Raw genomic sequence first — 13644 nt, 5'->3', positions numbered from 1 at the left:
TGAACCCTCCAGTGAAAGGTCAGCGGTTTCTACAGCAACTGCATGTTTTCTTTCTAAGACAAAGATACAATGTTATATAGACTCAAGAACTGTGCCCTCTCGCATGTAAATGCTCTGTATGTGTTTCCTCTCTCTCTCTTTATCCCCGAAGTCTCTCTCTCACTTACTCTCATTCACATGAGCAGACTGAATACTGTGGAAATGATCAGTGAGTATTTGCATATGACAGCACAAGACTGAACATCTTTTCCGTGGGAGCCGCAGAGAAACGTGAGCTAGCTAATTACGGCAGATTGCTGGAGGGGATGTAAACCAAGCAGATCTACTGGTTCCGATTTAAAAAACACCAGGATGTTTTATTCATTTCAGACGGGGAGAGAGAGATGCTGCTCGGCTGTGGAAGTTACACAGTTAGGATAGCACTGATGATATGATGATGATGATGATTGTTTATAATCTTCCATATGTATGCTTTTGCATGTTTGCAGTAATGAGTAATGATCCTGCTGGTATTTCAGCATTTTATGGGGCAAAGTTTAAGTCTAGTCCATTAGAGTACTGAATATTACCAATATACACCAATCAGCCATTACATTAACACCACCTGTCTGATATTGAGTAGGTCCCCCTTGTGCCACCACAACACATCAGACCTCCACAAGAAGGCTTCCTGTGGTAACTGGCATCAAGACTAATGTTAGCAGACTCTTTCCTGTAAGTTGTAAGATGAGGCCCCTGTGGATCACATCAATTAGCCTTAGGTTCCCATGACCCTGACGCCGGTTCACCGGTTGTCCAATTTTGGACCATTTAGTTGGTAGTTAAATTTTTTTGGTAGAGGTGCATTCCAGGAACACCCTCACATGACCTGCCTGATGTTTTGGGGATGTTCTGACCCAGTTGTCTAGACATCACAGTTTGGACTGGACCTACCAATCTCCGCAGTGTTTGACTGCAGAAACAAAGGGGCAGGTAATACGACCCCACCAAGCACTCCGTGTTATTTAAAGGCCTGTTTTCTGCTGTCTGATGAAAAACTGGATTTTCCATCAAGTGTCAGCAAACGCAGGCAAAATCGAAGTATGCTAATAAAGTCCAGCTTAACAGTAACTCTATATTCAGTGGGCTGGAACATATTGCTGATTTCATCGTGTAAGACATTGACAAATGCCACCCGATCAATAAACTGTAACCAGTTTCTGTACAATGGGTTCTTTGACATTAGCGGTGAAGCATTCCCCTCATACTAATGTGATGGCACTGTTTGTATATTTGCAGAGTTAATATCAGTAGTAGTTTTGTTGTTTATATTAGGTCACATCCGAGTCAAAGTCAAAGTCAGCTTTATTGTCAGAACTGCAGTATGTACAGAACATACACAGGACTGAAACTGCGTTACTCTCAGAGCCATGTTCACATCCATGAAATAATCCTGACACCACACTGTTTAATGAAGGCTTTTAATCAGTAATTAGCTCGACGCAGTGGAGTGAAGCACTGATATGTTGCTTCTTAATTCTTATTTTCACTGTATCATCAACCTTTCGCATAAAAAAAGAATGATCAGATATTCATATTTAATTAGTACTGAATTATGGACTAGTCCATGACATTTAATTCACATGGGTCGAAAATGACTGAATTGTTCTTCCTGAAAGAAGGAGAGATAGAGGTGAAAAAAAAGGAGAGAGAGAGAAAGAAAGGGCAGCGGGAGAAAGGGGGAGAGGGAGAGATAGAGAGAGCAAGAGATGATGGAATAGTGATGTGTCGTGCTGCTTGCTGGTTTGCTCGGCTGTGATTGGTGGTTTTCAGTCCAGGGAAATTGAATGTGATTACTATCAGCACAGCAATGCGAAAGAACAATACTTCTCACTGTGTGTGTTGGTTTGTGAGAGTGTGTGCGTGTGTGTGTGTGTGTGTGTGTGTGTGTATCTACATACCTAATTACCTACTTTTAATCTACAGTAAATGCATTATATACTGTATTCTGTAAGTGTATATAATATAGGAGGTATGTTTAATAATACAATGCCTTATATTTATTATACCCTATATGTCCCTACTTTAAGTTGCACCCATTGCTGATACAGATGTGCAAATGCACACACACAGCCTGTCTAGTGCCTGTAGAGAAGTACTGCCAATAGAATAGGACTCTCTGTAGCAGATGAACATTAACCTATTGGCACCATGCTTAATGCCAGGCGTGGGCTAGATCATCCAAGATCCTGACTTTACTACTGCTCTTGATGCTGAATGCAATCAGATCCTCACAGCAATGCTCCTCCAACATTTAGTGGAAAGCCTTCTTCCCTGGACTGTAGAGACAGTTACTCCAGCTCTTTTTAATAGCCTTTATTTCACCAGAAACAGTGAATGATCGGGTGTCCCAATACTTTTATCTATTAATTACAACTACTTTAAAAATATTCCGATTTTGTACAAGTGACACTCTGAAATACTGGTTTTGATATTACATCTTTGATATTTATCTTCAAAGACTCTCTAAATAAAAAAAACACATCCAAACACACCTGGAGTTTGCCAGACAGCATCAAAGTGGTCCAGTTACAATGTGGGGGGTAGTGTTATTGTCACGTGGGACAAAAATCTTTTGACCAGAATTCAAAGCCCTGTGTGTTGCGTAACACTGCCTAGTTCTCAGCAAACACCATACCAGAGGTGAAGAATGGTGGTGGCAGCATCATGTTGTGGGGTGTAGATGAACTGAACACAGAATTAGTTGAACCACAAAAGGAAGTGATGAGGTTAGATTTACAGCCAGTGTGTGTTGGCCTGTCCCAGGTAAACATCACACTACCTGTATGTAATAATAATATGCACTGTGTACTGTGTACTGTATAACCTCACCTTAACCATGCACCAGGCTCCTCTAGTTTAAAAACACGGCTTTTTTCTCCTTATTCCCGGCATTGTCATCAAAAATAAATGAAGATAATAGCAAACAAACGTACATACACACACACACACACACAACACAGTGTGAATTCATTGCTTTCTTCTTACAATATATTTGTCATATTTAAATAACTAGAATTATTTATAACATTTGCAGCTCAGTAGGTCATAATGCATCACTCCCTCTTTAGTAGCAGATCAGTCTGTAGTTCGTTTTCAATCTACAAATCATCCGTGCTACAGCTGTGTGCGCCCTTTCCCTCTCTAATCTGAGCTCTTGTAAAAGAGCATGGCAGGCTGCGTGTGTTGGGGAGGGGGGAGAGTTGTGCTTATCAGGAAGTGCACCTGGTCTGCTCAGACAGCATGCAGCACCATGGACAGCGTACAGTCCTCTGATGGGCTCATCATTAAGGCCCAGTCAGCATCACATCTCTCCCGTCTCTCTCTTTCTTTCTCTCTCTCCCTTCCATCTCTTTCTTTTTCTAACTCTCTCGCTCTTGTGCTCTCGGGCTCTCGTGTCAGCACTCTCTCTCTCTCTCTCATTCTCTTTTGCTTTTATTCTCTTTTTATCTCTGCCTCCTTCATCGTCAACAAATAAAGCCTAAAAACTTCTCTCCTCCCTTTTTATCATGTTTGGGCCTCTGAAGTGAAAATGGGCTGTTTTGGTTGCTGGCTCTGCTCCGTGAACAAGTACGCGTGCATGTCGGTGTGTGTCTGTGCAGCCTGGTTGATAATTGGAGTTATTTTAAGCAATATTATTAGTACAACCATCCACCTGCAATTACTGTTGTTAATATATGCAAATCACAGCAGGATCACTTATTCGAATGTCTGTGGCTTGTGAGGTGGTGAAGATGCTGTTGATCCCTTTTTTTTGTCAGAACCTTCGATAGGAATATTTAAGATTACTCAGCGGACTGGAGCAGTCCTTGATTGTGATCCAGTGGATACACCACTAATTAAACTGCATGACATTCTGCTGTGCCATGTATTCATTTCTCTGTATGGTGGAATGTAAATGCCTCAGATGGTTTGAGCGTGTTGTGTTGAATGGGTGGAGAATGGATATGCTGAGCGGTGTTGAGTCTCAGCTTTGAAGACTAAACTATTCTCTATTCAAGGCCTTCGTTGCTGTTAATTGACCTGTCTAGGCTCCAACTGCATGTGCATTCTTTGAGAGCACAAAGACATTCGTACATATTCTACAATTCACAAGGAGCTCCCATCCACTGGTGGAGCAGAATTCTGCTTTTCTCCATTACGGAGCTTCTTAAACAGGAATGAAAGGACTTCAACTCCTACAGAAACAGTAAGACTTTCACATTCTACTGTGGTTGTGTTTAGAGTTATGGTAAGTGTTTGGTAAGGTTAGAGTTAGGGACCTAGGGTCAAGGTACGGGTTATGGTTTGGGTTAGACTAGGTTTAGGTGTAGTAGGTTTAGTTTAAGTTTAGGGTGAGGTGTAGTAGGTTCAGGTAATAAAATGACTGGTTGCTTTGTAACATTGCTGCGTCTCTGGGTTGCGTCAGTAATTTGTGTATTTGTATGAGGGTTGATCTATATTTAGTTCACATTGTATGAATCCTGAAATGGTCCTTTAGGCACATAAGTAAGAATTCCTTTTAAGAACAGACTGGAATGCTGGGGAAAATCTCACTCCACGTAATGAGAATGTCGCAATTCCTGTATGTGAGTTTCTAGTTTGGAATGTGAGGAGGTGTTCATGCCACTGCTGACCAGGACCCCTCCGTCTACAACCCCCCTCAGTTTAAGAGATGCTCCAACCCAATCACTTAGTGTTTGTCAAAGTCGTTCAAGTCTCCACGCCTTCTCCCTCATCTGGCACAACATCTACATGAACCACTGTAGAGTATTGTGTATCTAGGTATCCATACTGACTTTTGTGTTTGGCAGCATCTAACTTAAGGTATCCTTTATATTCTAGCCAATAGAAACGAGCTAAGAATTTGTTGTGAGTAAACAGTGAAGTTACTCTGGAAAAGAGCATCTGCTAAATGCCTTAAATGTAAATGTCAAATGTAAACAAACTGCTCTGTTACCATCTACAACCAGAATAATAAAGATGCTTTAAATGGTTGATATAGAAGAACCACCTTCCATAAAGAACCTTGTTTTGCTAGTTGCCACCATGCCATCAGCATATTAGTATTAAGGAGACGGGGGGAGAACTTTATGCTGGAGTTCAGATGGCTTCTGCTTGTGGTGGGAAGCTGGACCCCCCACTGATAAGTGGAAGCAAGAATGAGAGATAACAGGGTTAACAGGCAGGAGACTGGGTGGTGGAGAGTTGTGAAGACGTGTGATGGACATACGAACAAGGTAGAGCTGGTGTTTATAGGATGTTAGACTGACGTTAGGTTTCATAACACCTCTTAGATTAGGAAAGAACCTTTACATTAACCAAAGATTCAGAAGCACTTTTGTTGATTTTTTTCTGCTGGGCTCAAAATGCTCTAAATTAAATATGTATTTCAGTCTTGTAATGCTGTCACTCATCTGACCTGTCCTTGAGTAAGAGCATTCCATTTATTTTATGACATGACCAGTCAGACAGTGGGAGATCGAGAAAGAATGTGTGTGCGTTTGTCTGCATGTGTATTTGTGTGTGTGTGTGTGTGTATGTTTTAACAATGCTGTAGGGAGTGCTTGGTTGCAGTCCCTGCTCATGGAGCTATTACAGTAAACAGCATCTGGCAGACACACATGGTAAACTCCTCAATCTTCAGAAAAGACCTCCAGATCACGAAGGCCTCATTAGATAGCCCACATAAGCACCTAAAGCTGTGAATGCTGCTAGTGGACTCAGTGGGTTACTGTGTACATGTCTGTGTCTTGACACAGTTATGTGTGAAACGTTGATGCTCTACAATTTATTAAAGTGGTAGTGGTAGAATTAAGGGTATCACTTGGATGGTCCACTGTAGAAGCCTCATAGATGCTCACCTGAAATTCAATTAGCGCTTAACTAAATGTCTGTTAAAGGTAGTTGAACTCTGAGCTGAATAAAAAATGACAATGTCAAACAACACTAACACTTACCCCAACCCTAGCTTTAACCTTAAATCTAACCCTAAACCGAACCCTGAAAGACTAAGGCTAAGGTTAGGATTAGGGTTAGGATTTAGGGTTGAGTGGAGGGTAGGCGTTGGGTGTAGGGTAACATTCAATAGACAGTTATTTTCATTCAGCTCAGAGTTCAGTTGTATTTAATAGACATTCAGATGAATGTTGGCTGAATGTCAGGTGAGCATCTACGAGGCCTCTATAACGGACCATCCAAGTAAAGTGGGACCAAATTAAGCAATAGTACACTGGTGTACTGCAGTCTGTACACCAGTTCTAATATCATACATTAAAGCACAAACCTTAAGTGTATTATTGCCACTATACCACAGTCCCATTATACAGTGGTACGGTGACTTTCTGTCAGTCATTTATTCGTAGTTCTGACCAGAGGAGGAGGCTGAGTTCAGCTTGTGAGCCTTGGTTCCTTCCAAGGTTTCTCCTCCAGCTCTGAAGGAGGTTATCTGTGCCACTGTTGCCTCTGGCTTTTTTAAGTTATATTTTAGGATTTGTTGATCTCTTGTCTTATAACTGGATTTCTGTACAAATAAATGTGAATTTGTATTTATGTGCGGTTTGGGACCAACAGTGAGTAACAGCGTGAAATCTCCAGCATTAGCTTCAGGTTGGTTTTAGTGTTCATTAGTGATGCTACAGTAACAAAAGGAAATTATTGCAGCAGCGCTGACGTTAGATATAATTCATGTCAGGAGTCTTTTGCTTATACTCTTACAGTTTTACTGGTGTAATTGTAACATCACTGCTTTGTTATGGCTGGTGTCTTTGTCTTGTAAGTGCTGGGGTCATTGCTAAGTTACATGTCTGTGTGGCAGAGTGATACTTGAAAAGCTTAGATGCTAATAAGTGCTAATTCCATGCAATACTGGCATTCCTAGAACGTCTCTCAGCCAATCACATTGTGGGGTCGGAACTAACTGTGTTATAATATGTATAATATGACTGTATAGAATCTGAATACAAACATACAGAAATTTGGGCGTGGAGCACTGGCCTGTTCTAAAATATGTGACCTGTTTCTTTCAAGCTAAAAGAATCTCCTGGTGCTCTGAAATGAAAGGGGCAGATATCAGCATGCACGCCACAATGCAGGCCATTGTGTGTAAACAGGTAAACACCTTTGCAGTGTGTTAATTGGTTTTGCTGAGGTGTTTATTTAGCTTATTGTTAAGGGACTTCCACCCAGCACAGGTCACATGTAATCAGATTAATAAAAACAACAACAACAACAAAAATAATACACATTAAATATGTAGCCCCATGCATACATACAAATACAGCCTAAAAGTGCTTAATGTGCTCAATTATATATTTAAATAAAACAACAACTAACCAAAACTAGAGTGTAAATAAATCCGACCATCTTTTGTTGCTTTACTGTAAAAAAATAAATGCATTCTTGGATAAATGTGGACTTTTTTTTCTTTAGTTTGTATGTTCTGCTTTATCTTGGGTTCATCTTGGGTGAATCTTCATAGACTGATGATGCTTCAGCTCAGTGACTAAGTGAAGTTTAGTGTTTGTAACAATGTAAAACTGTCTTTCACTTTTTCTCTATCTCAGTTCCTGGGGGAGGTTCCAGAGAATGCAGTGGGCGTGGTCGTGGCTAATCTGACTGTGCGGGACAGGGACCAGCCTCACACACCCAACTGGAACGCTGTGTACAGGATAGTGGGCGGAGACTCCATGGGTCACTTCACCATCCGCACTGATGAGATCACCAATGACGGGAGGGTTACTGTGGTCAAGGTGCGTAGGTCTGTGTGTGTGTGTGTGTGTGTGCAGAGTTATGTGATTGAGGTGGGCTGTTTATGCAGGTTGGGTTTCTTTATATAGAACAAATGGAAACTTTTTAAAGAAAGTAACTCAAATTCACATAATCAGAAATACATTTAATACACAATTTACAAAAATGAACATCCTGGTTACTACGAGTAAGGTATTTTTTTATCCTGGTTAAATCTTATAACCCTTCAAAGCTGCCTGCCATCAGCAGCCAGAGCCTGAGAGAGCACAATTGGCATTCCTCTCTCCGGGTGGGTAGATGTTTCACTCTCTCTTCCCACATCACCTCAGTGTGATACTGGTTCAGGGCGTCTGCTAACCGATGTGTCAGAGCTGGCTACTCAGTGCTTTCCTCCGAACGTGCTGGTTGCCTGGCAATGTTGCATTGGCGGCTGTATGAAAAGAGGCGGTGGCTGGTTCTGCATGTGTCGGAGGAGGCATGTGTCAGTCCCAGTGTAAGGAGCATTACAAGTTATTTCATATCATATTTGATACATCTGGAGTTTATTGTTCACAGCAAAAAGTATAGGATATAAAAGTGTTCAACCCCCACATATTCTAAAACAAATTCTTGGAAAACAAGAAAAAAAACTGTATGTATTTTTCTGGTGTGTGCAGTGCAGGGATAATCCACACATTTTTATTTAGATGAATAATTATGATGATTGTTTTTTATTCTATGTAATAGTTATTTAAGCTTATCCATTATTTATTTATCACTGATGATTAAAACCTTAATTATGATAGACTTGACTTTGAAGGGTTAATTGTTGGCAGAGATGTGTTTTAAAAGAATAGGTATGAATTATTCCCAAATTCCCCACTCTTCCACCTCTGTGCTTTATTCCCATATGATTGAACGCAGTGGTGAGACTTTGAGAAATCTACGGTGTGTGTGTGTGTGTATACTTTACAGTGAGTGAGAGATGGGACCAGATGAAAAATTGATTTCACCCTCTTGTAACGTGTTACATGGTTGTTCTAATCATATTGAGTTCAGTGTGTGAAACAGCAGTGCACTGTGACACATGAGCTGATCAGCTACTGCAGATAGTCTCCAGTCCACCACTGAAACACAGCACTCTACTCTTCTCACTAACGTAGCATCCACAGTTCTTCTGGAACTCAACTGAACTAAATCATTCATTTCAGCATTTCAGGTTCTCATTATTCTCTGTGCAGTACGTCATCATGCGTAGTTGAAGAGCTTTTGAAAGTGCTTTGTTTGTTTCTGGTCCTTTTTTCCCTGAGGGGCGTAATTAGGAAAACTGTGACGCTCCAGGAGTTATTGTTGTGGTCTTTCTAAACACATTGTGTGTTTCTGTCTTTCTTTCTCTCACCCCCCTCCATCTGTATGTGTGTGTACGTGCAGCCAGTGGACTATGAGAGAAATGGTGCGTTCATGTTGACGGTGGTGGTCTCCAACCAAGCCCATCTTTCCAGCGGCATCCCCTCGTCTCTCTCATCCACTGCGGGGGTCACCATCTCCGTGCTGGACGTAAACGAAGCTCCTGTCTTTCCATCCAACCCCAAAATGATCCGCTTTGAGGAGGGGGTCCCTGCAGACACCACCCTTACCATATTCGCCGCCCTGGATCCAGACCGCTTCATTCAGCAGACCGTCAGGTACAGAGCATAGCACCATTTCCTTCAGTATGTAAATCTACAGTGCTGTTCAGATGGGATTAAATGGACTTGAAGCCCTGGGGTAGTTTTCTCTTTCACAGGTGACACTGCGTGATTTTTATTTCTGTCCAGATCTGACATGTTGGTAGTTTTGTCTGAGAAAATGATAGACCTTTATTTTGAGATTACCTACTGTTTACACCTGTCTCAGCACTGATCTGATCATTATAGTCCTGTGTCTGGATTGTCTTGAGTTTATATTGGAAAAAGGGCATCCTTCCAGTCTTTCTGAAAACACTCATTATATTTCGTTTTCTAGTTCATCCCAAAATATCAAACAATACTTTGGAAAAATCCCTCATTCATTTACTTCGTATGGGTGCCAAAACTTCCAAGATCAGTGCTGGATGAAGGTACCTGATTAAAGGGGTGATTGTAATTGTAGCTACAGGTATAAAGCATTACTTCATAAACACATCTGCACAACATCTGTGCTCTCACAACCACAAGTGATGCAAACATCCCTGTTCATAGGAAATACAACCCAAGCTATCAGCAGCCGGAGCTCGGGTGGGTAGATGGAGCAGGCGTCTGTTAGCTGGTACATACACAATAGTAAAAATGCTCAGTGTACAGGCAAACATGTACAGTGGTGCTTGAAAGTTTGTGATCCCCTTAGAATTTTTTGCATAAATTTGACCAAATCTAACACATTCAGACAAAATTATCAGACCTGCTCATTTATTTTATTTTACATTTATTATTATAATTTTTATAATTTATTATAATTTATTAATTGGTCAAATTTCTGCAGAATTATAGAACATCCACATTTTTTTAAGCACTACTGTATCCGACTAAACATCCCACTGTAAAATCATCATTTTTATTCTTTCAAAAATATTGTAGGAACATCTAATCCTTGACCCAGAATTGTGAATCAGAGTGAGCGGAGTGTATCGTTACACTCCAACTGTTTATCCTTCAGTGTAGATTCCCTGCAGTAACAGTTAGTCATAGTCCAGATCCACTATTCGAAGGGTGTGTTCTTAAAGAGCACTTCAGACATTTTCCTAAATATTCCATCCTCCGTGCTGCATTGTCTGTTTTTGTGCGACTGCCGCGGGGCGCAGTTCGTGATTGGAGTAGAACGAGACTGTTGTGACCCCGCCTTGACCTCTCAGAGTGACAGACAGAAGTGCAGCGCCACGACAGATTGCTGCTCCACCTCAGGCTCCGCTGAAGTGTGAGAGCATCACGGGCAGCAATCAGCACACACATACACGCATACACACACACCTCACACACACTCCCACGCCTAGTCGTGGAAAGGCGGGGTGATGTGCTCTAAGCCTTTTCACAGAAGCCAGACAGAACAAATCTGTGAGTCAATTCTGACTGAGTTCCAGATCTGTCGGCCCAATCAGAGCCCAGCAACTGGCAGCCGAGTTCCAGGGCAAGTCGTTCCAGCTGTGGGTCATAGTGTTAATGGTTCAGTTCAGTGCTGAACATGAACACATTCCCGTTCTCTTCAATATTGTGGTATTTTTATATGGAAATTGAAAAAGTCAGTGAAATTTGACTTCATTGTTTCCATGGCAACCTTTTGATCAGCTGGCAATGAATGCCTTGTGGTAAAGTGACAGAGCTTACCTTCAGTTACTATGTACACATTAGAGCTAGGGTATGCTTGCTTTTCAGTACATGTATTCATGCCCAACATGGCTGCATAGGCTGTGTATGTCCTTAGGAATTAATGTGATCCATCCATGAGATGCAGTACCATCCTAAACAATAGGGGCAGTATAACAAGTAGTGGTGTAGTGGGTAACAGCATCATAATAACATTGTCCTAACCGTGTAACACTGGGGTTTGCTTATAAGGCCCACCACACTACACCAATAAAAGTCCTTGGGAGAGACTCCTAACACTAAATTCACCTACCTCTGTAACATGATTCAAATGTAAATGACTGTTTTGGCCCTGCCCTGTCCCCTAGTGGACCTATCTTTTTATCCTCTAGATAGTTGAAAGGTATGTGAACAATACTGCCTGCATAGAGACTGAGCATGCGATGAATAACAGCAAGTATATTGGTCACCTTAAATTCCAAGCTACCTTGCTGCTGATATATCCAATGTTTTGGCCACACCTACTTTTACATATACACATATAAAAAAAAAGTCAGTGAAATAAAATCAAATGTGGATAATGTAGGTTTCAGACCCTAGGTCTTAGGGACTTAGTCCATCAGGCCATTTACTCACAGCTAGGGTCTGAAATTACATTAACTAAATTAGATTTTATTTCACTGTCCCGTCCAGGGGATATTCCTGCCTTGTGCCCAATAATTACATGTAGGCTCTAAACCCACCACCACGACCCTGACCAGAAGGAAGCATCTAAAAATAAAATGATCAGTGGAGAATAGAGGCAAAAAATAATACATATTGTGACCAAATTCAGTAAGACGTCTGAAATACTGTCAACACCCAGGACTCAGTAAAACACTGGGTCAAAAGCTTTCTTTTTTAAAGCTTTTTACTTTCAGCTGTAATGATACACTGATAAGATTCATATGCATTGGGGCCTTCTGCCCTCCAAGCTGTTGCATAAACATAATGTGACCTTGAAAAGCTCTGCGCTCGACTGCGGACCTCAGAATATCGATTGTAAAAATGAATTCTTCTATGCTTTGATTTTTTCCTCTCTGTGGACCTCGTTCTTCCTCTGTTAAGTTACTTTTAAAGACTTCAGAACTTGTCTGGATGTATTTGGTCAGTCCTTGTATCTGTCTCCGCTCATTACACAGACCAAAGGAACTGAATGGTTTAAGTATATTAATGAAGCTTTCAGATGTGACCTACATTATGCAAGCCTGGTCACTGTGGAACCCAGGGTGGCCTGCAGGGGGATAACCAACTGTACTAGGCTAAATTTAAAATGGTTTGTGCTCATTTTGAGATTTTATATTCCAGCATTTTCTGTTCCCTGTTTAATCACAGTGTGTAAAAGTTGCCAAGGGTTTGATTCTCTGTGGTGACATGTCTCGTTAGCAGTTGGTTTTTGCCCTTTTAATATTTTCAATATTTTTTAAACAAGCAAGCTGAATAACATTGCTGTTATATGAACCTCAGAGCTCAAGGTCCAGATCTCAGTCTCAAATCTCAGGTCCACCTGAAGAGGGAGAGCGATAAGTAATTCACTGGTGTTCTTGCATGCAACAACCCCAGCAGTACCCACTGTTCATCACTGATTATGTGGATCAGTAAGTAAAATATAGATTTGCACTGATGATCCACAGTTTGCTAAGAACTGTCCTTTCTGACCCCTTCTCTCCCCCCAAATGAGTGCAGAATCGATTCTGGGTGTGGACAAGCTTTTAAGCCAAGCATAGAAACAGCAGATTTTTTTCCTCTAAACACACTTAACCTCTCTCCGTTACCACTGCCGATCACTGCACTCAGATGCCCACCCTCTGTCCCCCGGAGCATACCCCCCCCCAACCTACATTTCTCCACACATCTCACGCGAGGTGGCTGTACTCCATTCCTGAACCAGCGACAGCGAGTTCCTGGAGGCATGAGTAAGATCAAGTAGGGCTTGATCCAAGAAGCACCTGACCTAGAGGTTTAGGTCATACAAGTAGTTTCCAGCTTTTATACTTTTAAAAACTGAATTTTTATGTTCTTGAACCTTCCATGAAGCACCTCAGCAATGGGAAGACGAGTTACTGTTCTAAAGTCTTGCCCTCGTCTTTGACTTATGGCCTAAATCAAACAAAAAGAGAAATCCTCCATAAAACTAGTAGTGGTTCAGTAAAGGGCTCATTCCTTTGGTTTCCTAAATGCCAAGGGTTTCAAGTCACACTTTGTACACTTCAGTCTAAGGGGACAAGCAATCAGTCTAGTGTGCTACTGTAAGCCTTTGTGGTGTCTGAGCGACAGTTTGAGTGTGAGCTGGAGTGTGCTTTCTAAAATCTCCTCTAAGACTTCAAATCTGTTGTTTCTCGCAGCCCAAGTTTGACAAGGCAGGGTAGTTCAAAGTAGTAGCCATTAGATGTAGAAAGCCAGGAGATGAGGGACAGGCTTTTCTGGCTGCTTAATGCTGTGGCACAAACCACTGAAGATTTGACCTCACTCTTGCATTAAACACCAAGATTTAACATTTTGAAGGTAAATGTTAAAAAAAGCAAATACCTGTGAGAGTCTG

General features: G+C 41.4%; 1 protein-coding gene across 2 annotated transcripts in view; it reads left to right on the top strand.

Annotated features, from left to right (window-relative positions):
* Nucleotides 1–13644, top strand: part of cdh4 (cadherin 4, type 1, R-cadherin (retinal)) — a 276520-nt gene that overhangs the window by 249579 nt on the left and 13297 nt on the right. For both annotated transcript variants that reach the window (XM_072665982.1, XM_072665981.1), the window contains exons 10-11: nucleotides 7584–7769; nucleotides 9178–9431. In XM_072665982.1, the coding sequence (XP_072522083.1) occupies nucleotides 7584–7769; nucleotides 9178–9431 (440 nt within the window). The remainder of the gene's footprint in view (nucleotides 1–7583; nucleotides 7770–9177; nucleotides 9432–13644) is intronic.

This window comes from Salminus brasiliensis, chromosome 21 (genome assembly GCF_030463535.1).
Source record: "Salminus brasiliensis chromosome 21, fSalBra1.hap2, whole genome shotgun sequence".
In the NCBI taxonomy this organism is placed as follows: Eukaryota; Metazoa; Chordata; class Actinopteri; order Characiformes; family Bryconidae; genus Salminus; species Salminus brasiliensis.
This window is presented reverse-complemented; position numbering and strand designations above follow the sequence as displayed.